This window comes from Mugil cephalus, chromosome 9 (assembly GCF_022458985.1).
Source record: "Mugil cephalus isolate CIBA_MC_2020 chromosome 9, CIBA_Mcephalus_1.1, whole genome shotgun sequence".
Lineage (NCBI taxonomy): Eukaryota > Metazoa > Chordata > Actinopteri > Mugiliformes > Mugilidae > Mugil > Mugil cephalus.
Genome location: NC_061778.1, coordinates 24,041,322 through 24,063,763, shown reverse-complemented (window position 1 = coordinate 24,063,763; position 22,442 = coordinate 24,041,322). Strand labels below are relative to the sequence as shown.

Sequence of the window (22,442 nt, the reverse complement as noted above, 5' to 3'; positions counted from 1 at the left end):
AAATACTATACATAAATGCATATTTACACACTACATTATTTGGTTTCATGTGTATGTCAATCATGCGAAATTAGAAATATTAAATGTAGGGACCAACAAACATTGAAGGCAGGGGATGTTTATTTGGGAATTTTATTTTGAAACATTTGACGGTTTTAACCGGAAGTGCCTTTCTAACTTGTGGCGCCCGCGTCGAGCGCCGCTTCTACCCACAACAAAGTACCGACAGCTCTCACGGTCATGTAACTTTACTTTTACAGCTCAACTTCATCGATGGATCCGTCAGTGAGTACTGGTCCACTGTGATCAGAAAGCTGTCCATCCTTGTGTGAGGTGGAGCATGTCTGTGGTGACCGTCCAGCTGGGACAGTGCGGTAACCAGGTGGGACAGGAGCTGTTTGACATCATCTGTAGCGATGCTCAGGAGGGACAGAGGAAAACCTACAGCACCGCCAGCTGTGAGAGGTTCTTCCACCAAACCACACAGGGAGGTAAAAGCACTTCCTCCTGTTCTAAATAAGTTCGATATCTTTTGCACACGTGTTTTACTTGCAGCGTCTCTGTGTATGTCAGACCTTGTGGCCAGGGCGGTGCTGATAGACATGGAGCCCAAAGTGATCAATCACAGTATGACCAAGGCTGCAAAGACTGGCAGGTGGAGGTATGGAGAAAAGTCACACTTCAGCCAGAAGCAGGGATCTGGAAATAACTGGGCCAATGGGTAAGAAAAAAAATAAACTGGTGGATGACCTCTCTTTCTATAACGATCAATTCCAAATGAAGAGCCAAGATGGATCTGTTGACTTGTAGGACATCTCCAGAGACATCACGGGAAGTTGGGGCTAACACCTGATGTTGTCCTTCTCGTGTCTATCAAGGTACTGTGTCCACGGGCCTCGTCACAGAGAGGCGGTGGAGGAGCTGGTGAGGCGGGAGGTGGAGCGCTGTGACAGACTAGCTGGGCTCATTGCCATGATGAGCGTAGCAGGGGGAACGGGGTCAGGGGTCGGTACCTACATTACACAGTGTCTCCGAGACATCTACCCATCATCCTTCATCCTCAACCACCTCACCTGGCCGTACGGCACTGGGGAGGTATGGAGACTGATCACCTGACTTACCTTCAACAGGTTTCACAGTTGTGAAGTGAGGTGCTACCTCTTCCCTGTCCTTCCAGGTGATCGTCCAGAACTACAACTCTGTGCTGACACTGGCTCACCTCTACCAGCTGTCAGACGCCATCCTGGTGCACGAGAATGACACGGTGCACAAGATCTGCAGTCAGCTGCTCAACATCAAGCACATCTCCTTCAGCGACATCAACAGGGTCATCGCCCACCAGCTGGGCGGTATCCTGCAGCCCGCGCTCACCGCTGACTCCCACGGAGCGTACAGCAGAAACCCCCTGGGTGAGAAAGGTTTTCCTCAGCGCTTCATCACTAGAAAGATTACTGGAAAAGAAGAGACGGAAACAAACTGTAAATATGTCCAACTACAGATCATAAAGTCAGTCATCAAAAAGCACAAGTAACTTGTGAGACCTTTATCACAAATGTCTGTGAAGGTTCTCAGTCATCCAGGTCAGGGTAATCCAATTAAGGGCAACTGGTCTTCTAGAATTTTCTTGAAGACGTTTCACCACTCATTCGAGTAGCTTCTTCAGCTCCGAGAGACTTGTAGAAAGTTGACGTTTAAATAGGAAAACTCTGTGGGTACCACCCACCAGAAGCTTACTTGACCAGAAACTGGTACCGCTATTTCCATAATGGCTGGGTACTTACCTGCCGTTAAGACGGGGGACTGTGTGCCTCGGCTACATACTCTACGAATGGAGCTCTGAGGAAGCTATTGTCAGTGGGAGCCTGGAGGCTCAAGGTGTGAATGATGTTGAAACTTTTTGGGGATAGAAGTCAAAACTGAATTGGCAGATTAAATCTGCCTGTTTATTACAAATGTAATAATTTGATTCTAAAGTTCCAAACCAGGTCTCAGAAGATGTAATAGAGGTGTAAATTTATTTCAACAACCAGTGTGATTGCGGCATGATTTTATATCGCGTTAACCTAAAAACGGGATTGTCATGACTGTGGATTGTGTTGCAACTTTGGTCACTGTTTGCACATTTTCAGTCATCACCGTCATCATATTAATGAATATGACTATAACTGCTACTCACTGTAGCTTGGACGCTTGTATGTGTTAATAGGCTGGAATACTTGCTAACCCATAGCACCCAAAGGCCCCCACTAACAACACTCTGTTACCAGACACCACAGGACACCCTCAGAAGACCCATGTCCATTCTCTGATGAGTCACAACTGTTTCAGAGGCACATGAGAGACCTACACAATGTTATGAAGGTGGCCATATTGTGATGCCTTATCGGTGTTTAAAGATCTACAAACGTATTGAGATCCACCTTCAAGATAGTTGTTGCTATAGTAGGTGTCTCCTGGACCAGAGTTAAAAATCATTAAGCCACACCAAACAAACCGACTGGGTCGAACTTTCCCACATCCAGCCTTCCGTGTCCTCACTACCCGGCCTGTCTTCAGCTTTATTCTCTAACATCTCTCAGGTGAGTTGGTGAGTGCTCTTGCTTGCCACCCAGAGTACAAGCTGCTCAGTGTGTGCACCATCCCTCAGATGCCCAGTTCCTCCATAGCCTACAGCACGTTCAGCTGGCCAGGGCTCCTCAAACACCTACGACAGATGCTCATCTCCAACTCCAGGATGGAGGAAGGCAAGTTTAGTCAAAAACTGATCTGTAGTTTAGTCTTGAGATATCAAGATTACAGTGTTTATTAAGGGTTTGATTTCCTTTGTTTGTCTTGTGTTAGGTATAGACTGGCAGGTGCGTCCACATGCTGGCTCTGGGCAGATCAGGACTCTGACGGGAGGCGGCTTCAACACGTCTCTAGCCAACCTGCTCGTGCTGAGAGGGAAAGATGTCTACAGCACAGAGACAGGTGAGAGAGAAAGATATTACTATAGTTATTTATTTTACCTGATACATCTATGACAAGATGTTCTCTTTGAAACAACACATATATTGAAACCTTTCATATTGCACAGAACAAGTAAGCAAATATATATATATATATATATATATATATATATATATATATTTATTTTTTTTTTTTTTTTAATTTATTTATTTATTTATTTTTTAATCCACAGGTGGTTTTGAGGACCCAGCCCTCTACACTTCCTGGCTGTCATCAGGAGAAGCTTTCAGCTTGTGGAAATCCCCAGTCCCCTTCAACAAGTATGAGAAGTCTGCTACGCTGGTCAGCAACAGTCAGGCCCTGCTCAGACCTCTGGATGACATGGTGGGAAAAGCCTGGAACATGTTTGCTTCCAGGTGAGTCAGTCCCTTCACCCACACTCTGATTGTTGTTCTTGTTTCAGGGACTATTTCTATGAATGCGGTTTACATTGTATATTGAGCATCACACGTTTCCTGTTGCAGAGCCTACATCCATCAGTACATTAAATACGGCATCTCAGAGGAGGACTTCTTGGACAGCTTTACGTCTCTAGAGCAGGTCATCTCCAGCTACAGTCAACTGTGCTAGCAGTGAGAAACACCACCACCTTGGACTTTATGTAAATAAGAGAACGCACCTTCATGTTGGATAATGCGGATGCTTAAAATGTAAATAGAATTTGTTTTAAAGTTGGCTCAAAAAAAGGAATTTTTCATATCCCTTGAGTTTGTCTGGCACCTGGAGTGGAAAGAACAGAGCCAATTTCATAACCAGAGGTTTCACTGTTACACAGTCAGTGTAGAGAAACCCCAGGGGAAAGGGTTGGGGCTATGATGACTGTATTCAGGAAGTAGAGCGGCTTATTCATTTATTTCGGGGTTAGTCGTTCGATTCGCCACCCCACCTACATGCTTCGGTGGCAAGACACGGAACAATGTGTGAATGAGAAACATCTGTTTTAGTATATTACAATTTTTCTTTATTTTAATGGATTATTTTTAGTTCTAATCTATTTTAGGTCTAAAATTAATAAAAATGCTTCATGAGTATTACAAAAGCTATACAAAACCAAAAGCCCTCCCCCTTTGACATTTTTTCCCCCTCGGGGCCACAAACAACTTGCTTGGTTTCTTTATCCTGACCCCCACCTCACATGAAGCAGAAGTTGATCATGACTTTATATTTTTTTCTTATTGAAGTAAAAAGGCAACTATGACAGTGATTTTGATCAAACAAACCACATAACTCTCTCCCCATTACCTCCCGTCTCTCTCCACTTGCAGCTATCAAATAAATGGCAGACCTGCCAACCTGTACGCATCTTGCGTAGCAGGTACTCAATTTGACATGAAAATACGCTGGTACGGTCCACCTCTTGAAACTACTCAAAAAGCTGCTGACATCTCTGAGTGCTGTTAGAAATGTGCAGGTGCGATACTCCTGTGTGACAGCACGATGCAGCAGTGTGGTGGTGAAGCAGTTTCAACCAGTCATCGTAGAGTGGCAGAGAATAACAAGTCTGCCGAACCTATAGCGTTAACCCCGCCCCGCTCTGCCTGCGGTGTGTGTGTGTGAATAAAGTACCAAGATTGTAGTGGTACTGTATGATTACGAGTAAAAGTACTAAATTACTTTCCACACTGTGTTTCTCTTATTTTAAGGTTAGGAATCAGAGTGGGCCTGTATATAAGGAGGGATGGGATTATTTCTTCTTGTTTAAAGACAAATCTTATAGCAACAACCCTGCCACTATGGCAGACAAGGATGACAGGGAGGGACAGCAGCAGGACTTTTAAAAAGCAGAGGGTCCACGTCCCCCAGTATTTGGAAAAATATAAGAAAAAATATCAGTGGCCATACCTGCAACCATCAAAGATCCCACATCATGCATTTTGCACAGTGTGCAATTATGATGTGAAATAATATCATGTCACGTAAGCCACCAGGGAGCTTATATGAAATATGAATTAGGCCTGTGATGTGTGCCTCTGTGCTGTAAGCCAATGGAATTATCACATTCTTGAAAATAAAAAATATCTATTTCATTACACAAAATAAATTATTACAATTTTAATTAAATAATTCAGTGGTGTTAACTTGTGGCTATGAGCTTTTATAAGCATGTAATCAAGTGCAACTTTTGAATTTTATGTTGCCCAGATAGTGCATTGCACATTATATTTGATATCAGGTCAAAATAAAAAAAATAAAATAAATAAAAATACTGAAATAATTTACCTTGGTTTGTTAACAGCATTTTTATATGTTTTGAAAGTATTTTTGTGTTCCACTGAAAGGCCATCGCTGATTCAGTACAGAATGTACATCACTTAGAAGGACATGTTATATGAAAAAAAAAAAATGTTTAAAATGTCCATATTTACTTTAATAAAGATTTAAATCAAAAATATGTATTTTTTATATTTTTATTTTATAACCGATTTTCAGCTAGTGAATGGGAAAGTAACTGTGTGTAAAGCAAAGTAGTTGGAAAAGTTTGCAAAAAAAAAAGCCGCACGAGACAAGTAGCACTCAAAATATTTTGCCGTGGTTGGCAGGTCTGAAATGGCCACAAAAGAAAAACTTCTACAACTGAATGACTCCCTCTGATACGATCTGGTGATGTGACTAGAAACTCCTCGCGGTGAGAGCATATGAACCATTATAGCTTTGAAATGCAAACATACATTAACGGCAATTCTTTGATAATTCTGAGAAGCAGAACTGCACAAATAAAAGTGGCAAGAGCATCATTTAACATTGGTTTCAACTCTTTATTGATTATAGCTTTTACACAATAGAGGTGGGGTGGCAAGAAAATCACTGAAGACGGGCCGACACCAGAGGACCAGCTGAAGTGCAGTCAGTCTTGACGTGCTGCACTGAAACGCTGAAGGCCCACAGCTTCAGCCAGCTTACAGACCGCTGTTGCCGTATAAATTGACCAGCCAACACCAGTCTGATAAGCTAGCTGACGGGATGGGAGCATGGGGGCCAATCTTATCCATGAGGCGGGGTGAACCAGAATCTACAGAGCGTGATTTAGGCAAGACATATCTCCCACGCAGAAACGGTGTGGGAGTCAGCACAGACCAACTGAGAGCCAGGACATAATGTGATCCTCCTAAGAATTAGTAGAAAGCAGAAACATGAAGATACATGCGGGCTGAGCTGTTCACTTACCTTAAAGATGGTAATTTCTAAGAGGAAATAAAGAAAGATCTCTACGGTTTAACGTCACAGGGTTACAACAAAGCCTTTCAGGACGAGAACTTAGAAGAGAGTACAAAACAAATGACAGACTCAGACTTGGAAACAAGTGCAATGATTTCCACGTTTTATATATGATTTGATCCAAGTTTCACCCTAAATGTACAGAATAGAAATGGGACTAGTTAGCCGAGAGTACAATGTCACTTTACAAATGATATCATCTTTTCTTTTGTGTTTTGGTTCAAGTTGACTAATGTCCACACAGACCGTCTGAATAGAAATACATCTGAGCATACCCTCAAAAAAGATATTAAGATATTTACACAATGTGCAAACCATCAATACCACACTGTTGTTTTAAGTTGATATTGCTTTTTTTTCTCCGACATTTTAAACTCCAGAAACAAAAGACGACAAATTGGTCTTACTGTCTTAAGAGGACGAAAACGTGAGGACAATTTAACCCTGAAAAGAAAACACCATCCATAGCAGTAATCTTGGCAGCACACTGTACAAACAAATCAAGATCCATCCATACAGAAATGTTACAAAATTAAATAAAAATCAAGTCATTAAGTCAAGAGCTATATTCAAGGGAAGCCGGATCTTCCCGTCTTGCATAAGGCATAGCATCTGATGGGCACTGCCCTTACACAGCAGTTACCACCAAACCGCTGCTTTACTTCTGAGGTCAATGAATGGGTTAATTTAACGTTTAAGTAACATGTTAAGATCAGCAGTAGAGCCAGTCACTCTAGACACAAACCTACAGAGTGAGATGAGAGGAAGAACTACAAAACCTGAAGGGAGGGGGGAAACAAGTAGACAGCACATACACCCTCGAAAACACACACTCGCACACCGACGAACAATGCCTGGTTCTTCTGAGCGTCCAGCCTCGTTGAGATGGGATGAGGGTGAGGTTTGTTGTTCAGAGTTGTGACCGGCTGAGGCTGAACGGAGGGCTCTCAGCGGCAGCAGAAACACAGTCACTTGGATGTCTGTACCGCTCTGTATCGCCATCACTTGGTTTTCTCCTCCGAGTGCCTCAGCTGCTGCAGCCGCTTGGCGTAGCTCTGAGCCATGGAGTTGACGATGGAAATGACAAAGTAGGCGACCATGACCAGCACCACCTTCTCAAACACCCACGACAGCCAGTTCTCATCCTGGAAAAAACCCCAAATTGCCGTTAATTACCCCCATACGAGAAAACGGCAGAAATGAGTTTTATGAAGACACAAATCCAAGTATGACAAGACACCATTAGATAAAAAGACTTTCTCCATTTGCAGGCTGTGATTTAGCAGCCATTCATCGATCTGAACTATAAAAACTAGATCTACACCAATAAAAGCTTCTCTGGACAAATAAAACATTTCAGTACAGAACTGCCAAAAAAATCTTTATAAGGTAATATGATAATTACATAGTTTGTCCACTAGAGAGCACCAATTATTACAGTAAACTGTAAAATTCCACACAATTCAGAATAAAAATGCTTAAATTGTAACACTTTCTAACCTACTTTAAGCAATAATCAACACAGTTGCTATTTACCAATAAAATAATATTTAAAAAAGGAATAAATCTAAAGATGCTGATATTTTATCGTTATGTAAGCACTGCTCCACAGACTTATGTAAAGTGAAATTTTCTGGCCCTTGATTTGATGATTTGAAGTCTACAGGTGGATAAACAAGCTCTCCATTATACAAGTTAATTCTATAAATACATGGTAATGTTAGCGAGAGAAGAAAGGCGGTCACCTGAGAAGGGTGTTAGATAAAATCTACTTACCGCTGGTGCACTTCCTCCAGCGTGGTGCAGCTTGTTCCTCTGTGTTTCCAGGTAATGACTGAAGGGCTTCTGGAGAGATGGTCCTACTTTTGGAACAGACCTGACCGCAGAGCAGCACAAAAAGAAAAAAAAAAGAAAAGAAAAGAAAAAAAAGAACATTTAGTCACTTACCTTTTAAGCACCCTTCCTTAGAGGCAGAGCTCAAAACTTCAACACGATGCTTAATATCCTGAACACTGAGCCCCTGTTAGAGCTTCAAAAAAAAGCTGCTCATGAGCTCCTCTCTCTCCCTCAACACTACAAACTGATCCACCGGTCAACCAGCATCCACGAGACAGAGGCTGAAGGTCCCATCCAAGATGTGGGCCTATCTTGGAGCTGCCACCTCCTCTAATTGTTACTGTGAGCAGGAGCAGGCAGCAGAGAGGAATGAAGCACAAACTCCTCTGTTCTCCTTTTATACTGTTTAGCTCTCTATAGGACTCTGTGTCAGCCTCTTCAATCAGGAAGTGAGTCGACATGATGTCATCACCTTTACCACCACTGCTGGCTTCTGCGTGGAAAGATAACTAATCTGGGTGTGCTTTTGTCCTTATTAGGAGGTGTGTGTAAACTCACCAGTCATATAGAAAACCAGTTTCACAATTCGCGTCACAGAGCGGCATTCGTGTATTATTTAAGTCAGAGCGTGGCACAGTTCGAAGGAAATCTCTACATGATGTTAACCTTATCATTACCATGAAAAGAATAATATACTGCAGGCTGCTGTAGACACTCAGACACTGCCTTCCCACTGCATAAATTCAATTCTGTCCCTGGTCAGGACATAAACATGTTGTCTAGACTAAGCAAAAACATGGCAGATAACAAACACCACATGGGTACCGGGTAATTGCTGATGTCAAATAAATCTAACTAGATGTGACTGACTCATTTTTGTCATTTCTCCCACTTTACATGTTAGAACACATGAATAGACAGAGCATTCAGAACATCCTGTATCAGCACTGAAGCACCACACATCATAGCGAGTCACTGAGAGTCCTCCCAACATCATGGGAAAGAAGCTTGATGACAAATAATAGGTTGAATGTGGTTAGTTACTATCGTACATGAGTGAAGATTTAATATCAAATAGATTATTAAAAAAATAGTGGATGTTCTGAAATTATTCAGTTTATTAAATTTCTGGCAATCATAAATGACTAAACTGTTGCTGGCCTTCATAGAAATGTTTTACTTACATCTTAATCTTACAACGCAGGCAAAGGGTATATTCAAATTCTTGTGAATGAATTTTTTTTTTGAGATCAGTTAAACAGTCAAAGGAACTGTTGCAATGTCTACGGTTGTGCTTCCTGTCTCAGTGCGCAATTCTTTCAGTCAAAGCTGAACTGTGAGTCAGATCAGCATGTTCAGATGGGACCTCACACGCCTGACCACCAATGATGAAGAGATGGATCGGACGTGGGGCGGGGGGGGAGGGGTTAGAGAAATACCTTTGTGCGGAAAAATGCAAAAACGCGTGTTCGTACGCCCCCGCAGTGAAAGCGTTTATTCATACAGGATCCTCGATCAGCGGTCAAAACGCATGTGAAAATGTGAGTACAAAAACACTTACCCGATGAGTGACACCATTTGCTCCACTATGTGCTTGCTGAAGGTGATGATAACGAACAGTTTCTGAGGAAAAACCGAGAGAGAGATTAATAAGCTTTAAAATTCACTCAGCTTAATACAACGGCAGACACACACCACACCGAAAAAGATTCACAGACAAAAGTGCTTTAGGAGCAAACCGTGAACGTGGCTCCAGAAAAGTCAAAAAGACACATTCATTTTCATTCTTAATTTTAGTTGCCCAGCTGCGGGAAATTGAGGCCACATCTGCCACTGTTCACAGAGACCAATTGCAAAGCTCAAACCCGGCCCCAAGCTTAGTTTTGGGCTGCGAGGGGCTTTGTGTGGTTTGCAAAGCACCAAAGCGGAGGAGTGGGTGGGCGGGTGGGGGCCAAAACCACAATATACTTCTCCGGTCCTGATCAGCTTTAAAAAGCGTGACACATGGCCCCCTGGACAAAATCAGACAGGATGTGACATGTGATGTCCGAGAGGTTCAAGGTACAGAAATGGGGGGGGGGGAAGAACAAAGCGTCCCCCCCCCCCCTCCCTAGATCTCTTACAGTCTGCTCGGTTTCCTCTAAGATCTAATGTCCACTCTACATCCCCTGCTGCTTCACAACCCTCTTTGTTCAAAGGTCCCGGAGTGAGATCACTGGCTGGTACCACCAGAGATGGATACTTCAAGACGACTCACGCTCAGACACAGACAACCCCTCTCAGCCTAGGTTTATATTAGTCATTGGTGTGGCAGACTCAACAATACCAGAGGTAATTAACTTTTTTCTTGATCTAGTACATTTTAAAAAATCTCAACTCTAAAGCCTTCTCAACAGCGTCCCTCCTTTCATCTTGAGAATGGTTAAGTGGTCTGGACTCATACCAAAGCTCAAATAAGGGCAAGGGATCCCCAAAGGAGCAGGGCCCCCGTCACAAAGAGTTAACCATAAGTGCACAATTAGGAGTTTCTCATAGTCCCCGAGCTGATGATCTAAGCAGTAGTGTCGACCTTTCCCTCACGTTCTGTGGTTGTGGTGATTGTTCAGTTTATCACTCAGCACTACGTTGCCTTTTTCTTCAGAGTAGATATCTGACATACATCATGACACCGTGAATTGTGAGGAAATGAAACCAAAGATGAATCACACTTGAAGATGTTGCAAGTATGTGGGCGTGTGTCTTCACAGTTGGTGTCAAAAAATGGAAACACCTCGCGTGGCATTAGAGGTGGATGGATTATATGGTTTTAACCGCCATTTAGAGAGCTTTTCTGAAGACTACAAACCTGTATGTGCATCTTGATGATGGCTTTCCCAATCAGAGTCGCTCCAAAGAAGGTCCAGAAGGGAACCAGAAAATGGCCGCAGGTTATTCCCGCCAGGTCGAAGAGAGGGTTTGGAATCTGAAATGAAATCATATTCTTAATGTGAATGTCATGGTACATCCAAATACAAAGCTTAAACTAAGGCGACTGAGCTTGTTGAGTCCAGTTGCCTTTGTTTCAGCTATGTATTTGGAGACATATGGATTTCCTTTAATAGATTTGTCAAAAACTTGGAAAACACTTAACACTATATCAGGAATGTTTTAAGGATTTTGACTTACTGAGGCACAAGCCAAGATCCCAAAGAATCCTACTTTCTGCACCATATGCTGGACTCCCAGTTTGGCTCTCGTGACAAAGTCCTGTAAAAATTTACAAACAGAAAAAATAAAACTTAAAACCAGATATGACTGTAAATATATGGGTATTTTCAGGTACAGTTTGACTTATCATAACCCAACCATTGTTTTCAAATTCTGTTACACTGCCCTGCATCACAGATTTTACATCTCTGAAGAACCAATCTGTCCTTCTTTTCTCAAAATAATCACACCGTGCTTCCTGCAAATGTGTGGTTTTTGAACAGTGGTGCTCTCTGCAATGTTGTTATAAGGAACAAGAGCCTTGGGAAGGGTGCTGCGGTAAAATACCTGCTATTTCTGAGCCCTACAGGATTTTTTTTCTTGGTTTGGTGAAATTGATGGCATGTCATCTAAAACCTTTGTGGTATAAAAGAGGATCTTTTGCTTTAGATTCTATCTCCATCCCTGCGGGGCTGAAACGTCTGTGGTTGCACGGTGAAGGTCACAGACGATACAGGAAGGAGATTAAGCGGCAGTTACAACTGGCATCTTATCAATGTTTTTTTTTTTTTTAAGTGATTTTCCATTTAACCGTAGTCTGAGGTGATTTTTGTGTTTGATTTTTTTGTTAATTATAATTTTGTTTTTCTCATGAAGGTATCGGAAATGTCTCATACCACACTGACGTTTTCAGTCTCTCAATATCTCATGAGTTTTCATGTCAGTTTCAATCTGTCATTCTGCAAGTGTATTTCAATTTATTATGATCCTTATTGGGAGTGATAACTACTTTGATCATACAATTAAATATATCACTACATGTTTTTAAGGATGTGTATTACTCTTTTTTTTTTTTTTGGCCTTCATTTCCATAACTACCATGTGCTGATCAAGTCTCAACAAAAGTGCTTCTGACTCGCCATGTGGTTGTTGCTTAGAGCTATGACACATACAGAAGTGTATAGATCCCGAGACCAATCCCATGATGAAAACTGGCATCCTCAGCCTCTCCAGCTGAAAACTAGTGAAGTGAGAAGAGGTGATGGAGACAATGTACACAGTTTCTCTAATTTCAGCTCTGCTGATTCAGCATCTGATCTCAGCTGTCTCCGGTCATGTGAACTCGGTTCCTGACAGAGCTGTCTGTCATTCAAATTAGAGGCCGGTGTAAAGAGAGATGGAGGGAGGAAGGAGGGAAGGAGGCGAAGCCTGAGGGATGATTAAAGAGGGAGCTGTGCTCAGGGTGACTCACCCATGAACAGACAGCTTTACTGGAAGTGCACGGAGGGAGGGGCTTCACTGAAGTCACATGCCGCTTTAAGACCAATCACCCAATAGTGACTCTGTGGTTGGTCGTATATTATGAAAATGAGACCAAATAAAATCAAAGCATTTCATATTGATCGGGTGGTATAACCAACTATGTCGAGATGGAGGAAGAGATACTTTAATAGTCAACCTAAACTCAGTGGTGTTTTAGAAGGTGTTCCAGTGGTTGTACCTAATATGACAGATTTTGGGGGGAAAAAATAACCCTTTTACGACTATATTTAATCACCCAAGAGTTCTTATGAAATGGTTAAGTGTGTATAGCTCTAACCTGAGCATCCTCAGCTTGTTCAAGCATCTCCTCAAATTCTTCATAGTCCTCATCATCTGGATCAGCTCCTGACTGACGAGCTGCTCTGGCCATGAAATAAGGAGGCAGCTCTCCGATGGCAGTGCCTGCACCCTGAACATACACGACAAAATGTTACATGACCGCATTCGCAACCTCGCTTCCTCCGACAGAACACAGATGACGACACGTGGCACAAAGAACTTTTTGAGTTTTGACCCATACGATTCCCTCCATGAATAGTAATGAATAATGCACGAACTGTTTTTCAGCCTGGCAGGCACATTTAAATTCTTGGACCGATTGCCAGGTGACACGATGCCACCAACTCCCGGCACTGCCGAGCATTCTCGTCATTTTTGTGTGTGGGTCACTGTGTGGAGTCCTCATTAAAGCTACTACTCACCCACATGCAGGCCTCCAGGCGGACCTTTGACATGATTGAGAAGAGAGAGATGCTTCCGTCCGCCTCTCCACCTTGAGGACAGACAATCTGGTCCGGGTAGGGAGGCTCGGGGAAGTCTGTGGACCCGCACTCGTACGCTGCCAGGGTAACGGATGCTATGTGAGGGCCCTGAGAAAGAGAGAGGGATGAGATATAGTGAAACCCACGATGACAGCGTGTGCCGTGAACAATCAACCCTACACATGATTTTCAATGTGGCAAATACTATAGCTTACATGAGTTTTACATGCGTTGAGCTCATGTATCCACCATCTATCATCAATTTGCACTGTCATGTGAAATATTTCACATTTTTCACTCATTAGGCATACTCGTTTGAGAGCTCAATACCCATCACATCTCTAATCTGTCAATCACATGACAACCTCTTAATGCATTTAGGCACAGCGACAAGGTTAGGCCTTGTTCAAGTAGAGCGTCAGATTGAGGAAGAAAGGTGATTTAAGGGACTTTGAACGTGGCATGGTTGTTGGTGCCAGACAGTCTGCTATGAGTATTTTAAGACACTGCTGATCTACTGGGATCAACTGGAATAGTCTGAAGAAGAGAAAACATCCAGTGAGGAGCAGTTCTCTAGGCAAAAATGCTTTGCTGATGCCAGAAGTCAGAGGAGAATGACCAGAATGGTTTGAAGCTGTTAGAAAAGCTACAGTAACTAAAATAACCATGTGCTATGACTGAGGTACAGAGAAGTACATCTCTGAACAGGTATAACCTTGAAGAGCAAGACTACAGCAGTAGAAGACCACACTGTCAGCTAGCAACATAGAAACTGGGGCTACAGTTGGTGAGGGCTCATCAAAATTGACCAATGGGAGACTGGCAAAATGATTCAGATGGTAGGGTCTGAATTTAGCATTAACAAAACTGAAATCATGGCTCCATTCTGCTTTAAATGAGCAGTTCACATTGCTGCTGCTGCTGCTGCTGCTGCTGGTGCTGGTGCTGGTGGCACACGTTGAACCTCTTAGTATCAGTTTAGTATCGTTTAAATACCACAGTCTACCCTAGTGCTGTTGCTGACCATGTCCATCTTTTATGACCACATCTAACCCATCCTCTGATGGTCCCACGTCACAAAGCTAAAATCATCTGAAGCCGGTTTCTTGAACATGACGCTGAGTTCTCTGCACTCAAATAACCTCCGATCTCAATCCAATAAATTTTGGGCTGTGAAGGAGTGGGATATATATAACTTGTGCAGCTGTAAAATAGGGAGCAAACTCAAAAATGGGCCAACCCAGTACTGGCAGGGTTCCCCTAATAAAGCAACCGGTTAGTGTTCATCATGTGCGTTACTATTAGTTTTTTATTAGTTTGGTAGCCAAGAAAAAAAAAAGCAGGAACACCCAGACTAAAAAAAACAAATACCTCCATGACAGTTACAAAGTTGTTGGGTTTTTTTTTCAGTTTATCTTTGGTCTATTTGAAGCCTGTGGCTTATTTGAATAAGTGTTGTTTTCTCATATTTAGTCTTCCCTCGTTCAGTGTCGTTATAAATCAGCCTGTTATTGTGAGTTTAAACACAGTTTGTGTGTTTAACACCAAGAAGTAGCTGATTCACTGGTTCTCTCTGACAGGTAGGTATGTCATCATGTATCACCATTAAGGATGTCTGTTCAGGCAGAGCCACCTGGCCCCAGTAACCGTTGGCCCACCTGTACCGACAGCACAGCTAATCCATTATGCCTCTTTAAGGTGATGCAGGAATGCTGACAGTAGATGGACAGCAGACAATTAGTGCGTTGACTGCATCTGCTCCACTCCCCACACTCGGTATGAGCACACAAAAAGCTTCTGTAGCTTACACAACACGCTCTCTTTGCAATCAACTTAATATTTCATAACATAAAGCCCCTCATTATACAACAAGTCAGGAAAGGAAAAACTAAGCTGTGATTCAGACTTTAAAATTCTATTCTTATTCAGTCATCTGAAAGGGAATACAGTGACCCTCAATGGATCCTCTTTGTTTGCCGACTGATCAGTTAGGTGGATAAATTTTGCTCTCTCTTTCAGGCATCATTCTGCAAACACACAAGATTTATTTTCATCTAGTGTTGCAATTATTTTTCACCAAGGTCTTGTACTGATGATGGGAAAGTTTGACCTCTGCCCTGATGCCCCATCACTCTGGAAGAGAGTAAATCTGGATTCATCAGACCACATGACCTTCTTCCTTTGCTCCAGAGTCTCTTTATGCTCCCTAGCAAATTGAAGCCTTTTCCCCGTTACCCTCATTGATTAGTGGTTTTCTTAAGACTACACAGCTGTTTATTCCCACTCCCTTGAGTTCCCATCACATTGTACATGTGGAAACGCTCTTACTTTCACTGTTAAACATAGCCCAGAGTTCTACTACTCAACTTGTTGCCACCTGAAAGATTATCACCCATACGGTAATTATCCAATAGGAGACTCGCACCTATTTGCTAAGTTAAATTGAGGTGGCGACTTCTTTTTTTGACCAAGCAGTGTATGTGAAGTCATAAGGCATGCAGTGCAACACGAAGGGTTCTATAGTTATTCATCCCCTAAACTGCATGAATGAGCTCAGCAAACTTCACAGAAAGCTGCGGTGAAATTTTGACACATAGATTGAGGGCGTGATTCCTCTTTGTTGCCAAAAAAGGTTATGATTCACCCTCTGAGGACCATGAACAGCCACAGCAGATTATGTGGGACTCCAACCATACATTTTAAAAATACCTTGTATTGGGTTAAATAAGGTTCAATTTTGTGCACGGGGTCAGTCAAACTAAAGCTCTCATTGGTAGTCATCTAAATGGATGGACAGTGCCATGAAATGACAAAGTAGTTGATCAACATCATTGTCTTAAATTGAAAAAGCCCTTAAAAGACTGCTGAATCTGTCTAACTGGCTAAAAGACTGAGCACTTAAATACTGGGCAATGGCCTCTGAAACATCATGGTGAATCATAACATCATACTGGTGAGTGAATCTCATTGCCTGGGAGCACAATGACCTCATTCTCTCTATGGGGCAACCTATTATTGCTTCAGGCCTGAGGTAATTTCAAACTGTATTTTTCTTAAAACATGAGTTTACTGTGTAAAGTATGCATCAACAATGAGTCGTGCACTCTGAAATGAATGGGAAATACTGCTTTCTCATGAGCCAACAGACTTATGTCATTATCGAACAATGTGGAGGAGGCTTGAAATTTTGTGAGACAGACACAGGTATTTAAGAATGCCTGACAATGTGGTTCTCTCAGTGAAACTGATTGGGATATAGAGTGAGAGTCACTTAAAGAGGACACTGTCAGTTATTAGCTTTTGACAAGATCATTCTCATCAAAAGACATACGGTGAGTTACTTCTTAAACACCACACCCTGACTAAACATGAGCCTTAGGGGACTTGTCAACAAGAAACATGTGCATGAAAAGTACGGGCAAGGTTGTGGAAAAGCAGAGGCTCCAGCAAGAGAATATAAACTACAGGGAAATAAGATAAAGGATGTCTGGCGTGGACAAGGAGGAAGACAGTGCTGGCTTTGGACAGATGGCAGGAGGTGTAACAGAGACGCATTGTACAAAGAAAAAGAACGTGCGCAGAATCCATTTTTCAGGCAAGCGTTAGACTCTGAGAACTACCAACACAGTCTCTCGAACATGCTGTTTAAATTGAGTGGAGGATGTAATTTGTGATGCTGTTTAACTGTCCTGAATTAAACACTGTAGTGTTTCTGTTATTTAGGGTTAGGGCCTGTCAATACCATAACCTGCATGAAGATAAGATTTAGTGCAGGACTGTTATATTAGAATGTACTCGTTTTCACCTAATGAACTGGCAAATCTGTTCAAACAACAATTATATACACGTGCAGAGAAAAAGACTAATACTAATCTGAGCAAAGCAGGACTGACTGAACGATGCTCTCATAAATGGCAGAAGTAGACAAAATTAGTAAACTGTCCAAACAAAAGCATTTTCTAGTGTAATGTGAATCAGAAATTTTTTTCATCTTAGGAAAGCCTCATTACCAGTGTATTGTATAGACACAATGCTTCTGGTTATAACTGCACCAATTTCTAAGAGTTTTCAGATAAATCCACTTTGACCTAAGCCAAATTTGTATATACACACACACACACACACACACACACACACATATATATATACATACATATATATATACATACACATACACACACATATATATACACATACATATATATATATATACACATACACATATATATATACATACATATATATATATATACATACATATATATATATATACATACATATATATATTATATAACATACATATATATATATTACATACATATATATATATATAATACTATATATAATACATAATTTTATATATATACATTACATATATATATATTACATATATATATATCATATATATACATACATATATTTATACATACATACATATATATATATACATACATATATATATATATATACATTACATATATATATACTAACATACTTATAATATAATATATACATACATATATATAATATTACAAACATAATATATTATATTATATACATACATATATATATATATATATATATACACATACACACACTATATATATATATATTACCATACACACATATATATATTAGTATATATACACACACACACATATATATATATATATATATATCTATATAAATATTATACATAACCATAATTATATATATAATAATAATACATATATATATATATATATATATATATATATATATATATATATGTAAAGTGATATATATATATGTACATATTTATATTTATATGTGGGAGAAGACCGCACTGACCGCACTGACGCACAGAAATCCTCCCTTAAAAGGGGAGAGGGAATGAGGTCACACTGACCCACACAGTATATGGTATGAACCACAGCTACTATAGTGTTATTGCTGCACACAGTATGGAAAAAGGCAGAACACTACTGGACAGAAGAAAGCCCACTCAAGCAAACACATAAAGCTGGAAACAATTAATGAACTGAGTGAGCATCAGTTCAGAAAAACAGGAAGGTCACAGTCGCATCTTTTGCCATTGTTCCATTCTCATGGAAATATCTGACTCGGCTGGCCCACATCTGCACAACCCCTACAGTCATCAGCTTAAAGCGAACTATGGTGGACAATTTCTTCCACTGCTTCATTTTACTAAATTCTCCTTTTTTACCACAACTAAGACAAATGACACATATTTCGGTGACTCAGTCATTCAATGACTGTCCGTCAGGGGGACATTAAACTTCACAGTTGAACAGATGGATGACAAAAGTTTGAAAAGGGAGAAGATTTCGAGCGTGACGCCATCATCTGGCAACAAAAGGAATCAACACGCAAGGGTTTTGCAGCAATACGCTTAGATCTGTCACATGTAGAAGGTTGATGACTAATGGTGTTATCTATATTTTAAAATAACAGTCTTGACATTGCAGACACTCCGAGAACATCCTGAACTATTCAGAGTACAAGCAGATGATTAGTTACTCAAAAGGCAAAGTGGCCTACGGTTGTTAAGATAAAGTGTTTAGATTTGGGCTACGTGTGAACCAGCTGAATTCATTGTTCAGCTGAGTTCAAATATGGAAATATCCTGCCTGATAAAAACTGGCCTAGGAGGACATTTGCATAGATTTCATTTCCACTATAGAGTGTACACTTACATAGGGTTAACTGCTGAGTTGTTGACTCAAATTGTATTATATTCAAACAATAGCGATAGCATGCAGTATACTCAAGTTAATTTAGTCAGCTCCACAATTTACAGACCCGCACTTGTTTCCGTTTTTCTCTTGTTTTTTTAAGCACTTTATTCTCACTTTTACAGGGAAACCCTGATGATAACTGTCATCAGAATGAGTGACTTGCATTCTACTATTGCACCACTACAACAAATTGTTGCCAGACATACTTTAACATCAGAGAGGACTCTGATGCTCCCAATCTTTCCACGTAAAGCCATGAATGTATTTAAAGGTTGTTCATCCCAAGTACTGTGTAAACTGCTTGTGCGTCTTTAGTGTTAATGAATACATAGAAATTGTGCGTGTACCCTCTTATATCGTTTGTGTTCTTACCAGATAGAGAAGGAAGGTGTGGAGACCAGTCCCAAGGCCTACTGAGGACAGGATCCCAAGGCCTACCCAGTAGGCACACCACAGGAACTTCTTCTCAAGGTATCGAACATACTGCAGGGAAACAAAATGAAGAAAGTAAACCAGATGAATATATCATCTATATTATATATAACTGCAAATTACTAATTAGAAATTTTATTACAGTATCACTTTCCCATGGTTATTGTATTATGCTGATATTTAATACACTGTTTTTGCTTGGGAACGATTTCTTGAACGTAATCCAAATGTCAAATTCCTTCAAATCACAGAACCTTGTCTTCAATGTTAAACTTTAAATACGCTGCTGTCATGTTGTTATAGTACATAGATTAATCATTATCTCCCCAACAGCGGGTTTACGGTAAGTATTATTTTTACACTGAAACACAGTGGTGCTTTAACTGAACCATGGCAGACTACTGCGCTAAACAACACTGTCAGCTGGGTGACTGTATGATCAAGGGTTACTTGACAACAGGGCAGACCGCATAATCTCCTCACACAAGCTTCTTCCAGGAAGGTTTTTAGGTGGACAAAAAGTGACTTATCATTAACCTTTAAACAGACGAGTGTTGAAGTAATGCTGTTGATTATTAACATCACATAAGGAACTAATCAAGTCGAGTCTTACTTGTTGGTGTGCGCCCTCGGTGGAGTATGCGGCGGAGAAGACAAAACATAACACCAAAAATAAGAATACTACGCCTCGACGCTGCCAAAGCCTGAACGAGAGAGCAAGAAAACAAAATGATCATAAAACAGGTTCCCAACATTCAAACTTAGAGACATCAAGTGGGTTGTATGGATTGGTGAATAATATCAAACTAGCAGCTGTGGACTAAAGGTTAAAGATGCTGATGATGTAGGATAGTAAAGTCACTGGTCTTTGAGCTAACTGTAGTGTTAATTTGCTTGTTACAAAAAAATATCTAAAAAATCTAATTGTTTAAGTCACAGGTTTGTGTCTACTTCACCAACCGGTGAATAATTCAAGAAATACGAATGAAACTAACACAGACTAGGGCAAATGTCCCAAAGAGAGATACGCTAAGAGGCAGACACACTTGAAAATCCTGTTTAACTGCTTACTTAAACGTCAACTCCTTTAGCTTAATGAGGGTCTCCAAGAGAAAATAATGTAGAGTGGTAACAGGCCTCCTCCACAACACAAGAGACAGACGCTCCTCCTTATCTCTTTGTCGCCTGTCTCTCACCGACGAGTCTGAAAGACAAACAGAAGTGCAATCCTCCTCACCCTCTGTAGTACTTGGAAATACATCAATTATTGTGTGCTGCTCAACTGGTGAATGCATGGTATCAACAAGTCTATTTCTGTCTTCAGCTTGTGAGGAAGCTGTTGTGACATCGAAGATGAAAACTGAAAGTGTCCTAAAAGGAACCAGCATGAGTGTTTTTATGGCCTGTGCATGCCGAGCATGGACAGATAAAATCCATTATGATAACAGTTTACAGAACAGTCAACTTTTCAAGGACGGTTAAGATAGGAAGGTAACCTTAACTAGTGCACAATGTAAAAGTTTACCAAGCACTGACCTGCTGACTTGCCGTTCTGTTTGTCTTTAGGTCCTGCACGTTTCTGAGGCTGCTCACAGCTCGCTCCATTGGCTGCCATGTCAATCACCGTCTGGCAGGTCACGCAGTCTGGGACAAGAGAGAGGATGAGGAGCTGACTTTTTGTTGTTGTTGTTGTTCTGTTTCAAGCAGCGTCCACACAGAGTCCCTGTCTCTACTACTGACCAGGAGAATAAGACAGACACTGTGTGGGAGCCAATCCAGTCATGAAATCCTTATCAGGAGCTCTTAGGCAATAACAGTTGCTGCCAACATTTCGACAACACGCCGGCTAGCTGACGTTCAAGAATAACGGAGGGCAGGGTGACAATATCACACAAAACAAGGAGAATAACACGGAGATGTCGCCGACTATCTAACAACATTTACGTGTACTAGTAGCTGAACCCCCCCGTCTTTCTGTAGGTCAGTGTGTAACGAGATATGATGCCAAATGCGTCCACTTCCCAGCCCACATGCTAACCGGTTAGCCAGCAGACTAGCGGCTAAGCTAGGGACGTGAGGAATCCTCACATCAAAATAAGGCTTTTAAAACCAATAACGGGTCGTCTTACATGAGGAGACACGTGTAAGACGATTTGTTGCCGCGGTGACGTTAAGTTTATTAGACAATAAACGCTGTACAAAGTGGAAGCGGAGCGATGTTTGTTCAAATTGAATGACAGTCGTCGTACCTCTTTCCTATCCTCTTCACCCGGAAACACACGCTAGGCGTGTTAAAGTGAAATCTGCATAGGCGTTTCAGGCTTAAAATTTTCTTCAAATAAGTTTGATATTGACGGTGTATAGGGAAATAATCAACTATATAAATGTGGTGGCGAGTCACAATGTAACTCTGGCATTATGTTCCATTTATGGACGAAACGCTCATGAATACAATGCTTTTATTGGGAAATTAATGTACAGACGTATTTCCGGTGTCGTCGTCCTTTCGTGGTCCAATTGGAGATCGCCAGATTTGCCAACAAATGTGTCAGCTAAAACACTCCAACCATACCATTACAAGGGTGCATTGATTGACCTTGGTTTGGAAAAATCTTTAACCTCTTTATGGAAATGTTCTAGTTCACATTGATTGAACATATTTATATTAAAAGGTCAATGAGTTCATTTTCAGCTGCAGTCAACAGTTCATGGATGACACTGCAATAATCCTAAGAAAATTCCTAAAATTGTTGCCATTTCCCTGACTGCTTTTCTGTCCATTAGTCCATTAGTAAGGCCTGTCCAAATGTTAACTAGGCAAGCATGTTTGGAGGACTTCTTACACGGTTTGAGTCATTAAAATGTATTGCTGCAGATCTGTGCAGGCCATGAGTAACACACAGACACAGATTATTTGAAGCTATATATTAAATATAAGTCA

At 41.1% G+C, this 22,442-nt stretch overlaps 2 protein-coding genes across 4 annotated transcripts; one reads left to right on the top strand and one right to left on the bottom strand.

Annotated features, from left to right (window-relative positions):
- The first annotated feature begins 155 nt into the window (after positions 1–155).
- On the top strand, positions 156–7,046 carry tubd1 (tubulin, delta 1). Its single transcript, XM_047593482.1, has 8 exons — positions 156–491; positions 574–721; positions 879–1,095; positions 1,178–1,409; positions 2,580–2,744; positions 2,842–2,970; positions 3,182–3,365; positions 3,474–7,046. Exons 1-8 carry the CDS (start codon positions 341–343, stop codon positions 3,577–3,579), a joined length of 1,332 nt encoding a protein of 443 aa, XP_047449438.1. The 5' UTR covers positions 156–340; the 3' UTR covers positions 3,580–7,046.
- vmp1 (vacuole membrane protein 1) lies at positions 6,312–21,915 on the bottom strand. Of its 3 annotated transcripts, none has more exons than XM_047593484.1 (12): positions 21,751–21,915; positions 21,038–21,145; positions 20,573–20,705; positions 20,115–20,205; positions 19,442–19,552; positions 13,272–13,439; positions 12,848–12,979; positions 11,227–11,307; positions 10,907–11,023; positions 9,623–9,684; positions 8,002–8,101; positions 6,312–7,370 (listed from the first exon to the last, which is right to left on the bottom strand). In XM_047593484.1, exons 2-12 carry the CDS (start codon positions 21,114–21,116, stop codon positions 7,227–7,229), a joined length of 1,218 nt encoding a protein of 405 aa, XP_047449440.1. In that variant the 5' UTR covers positions 21,117–21,145; positions 21,751–21,915; the 3' UTR covers positions 6,312–7,226. The 3 variants fall into 3 exon arrangements, with proteins under 3 accessions (XP_047449440.1, XP_047449442.1, XP_047449439.1); XM_047593486.1 differs by having other exon boundaries at positions 21,631–21,754; XM_047593483.1 differs by lacking the exon at positions 21,751–21,915 and adding an exon at positions 21,242–21,577.
- Positions 21,916–22,442: the final 527 nt, after the last annotated feature.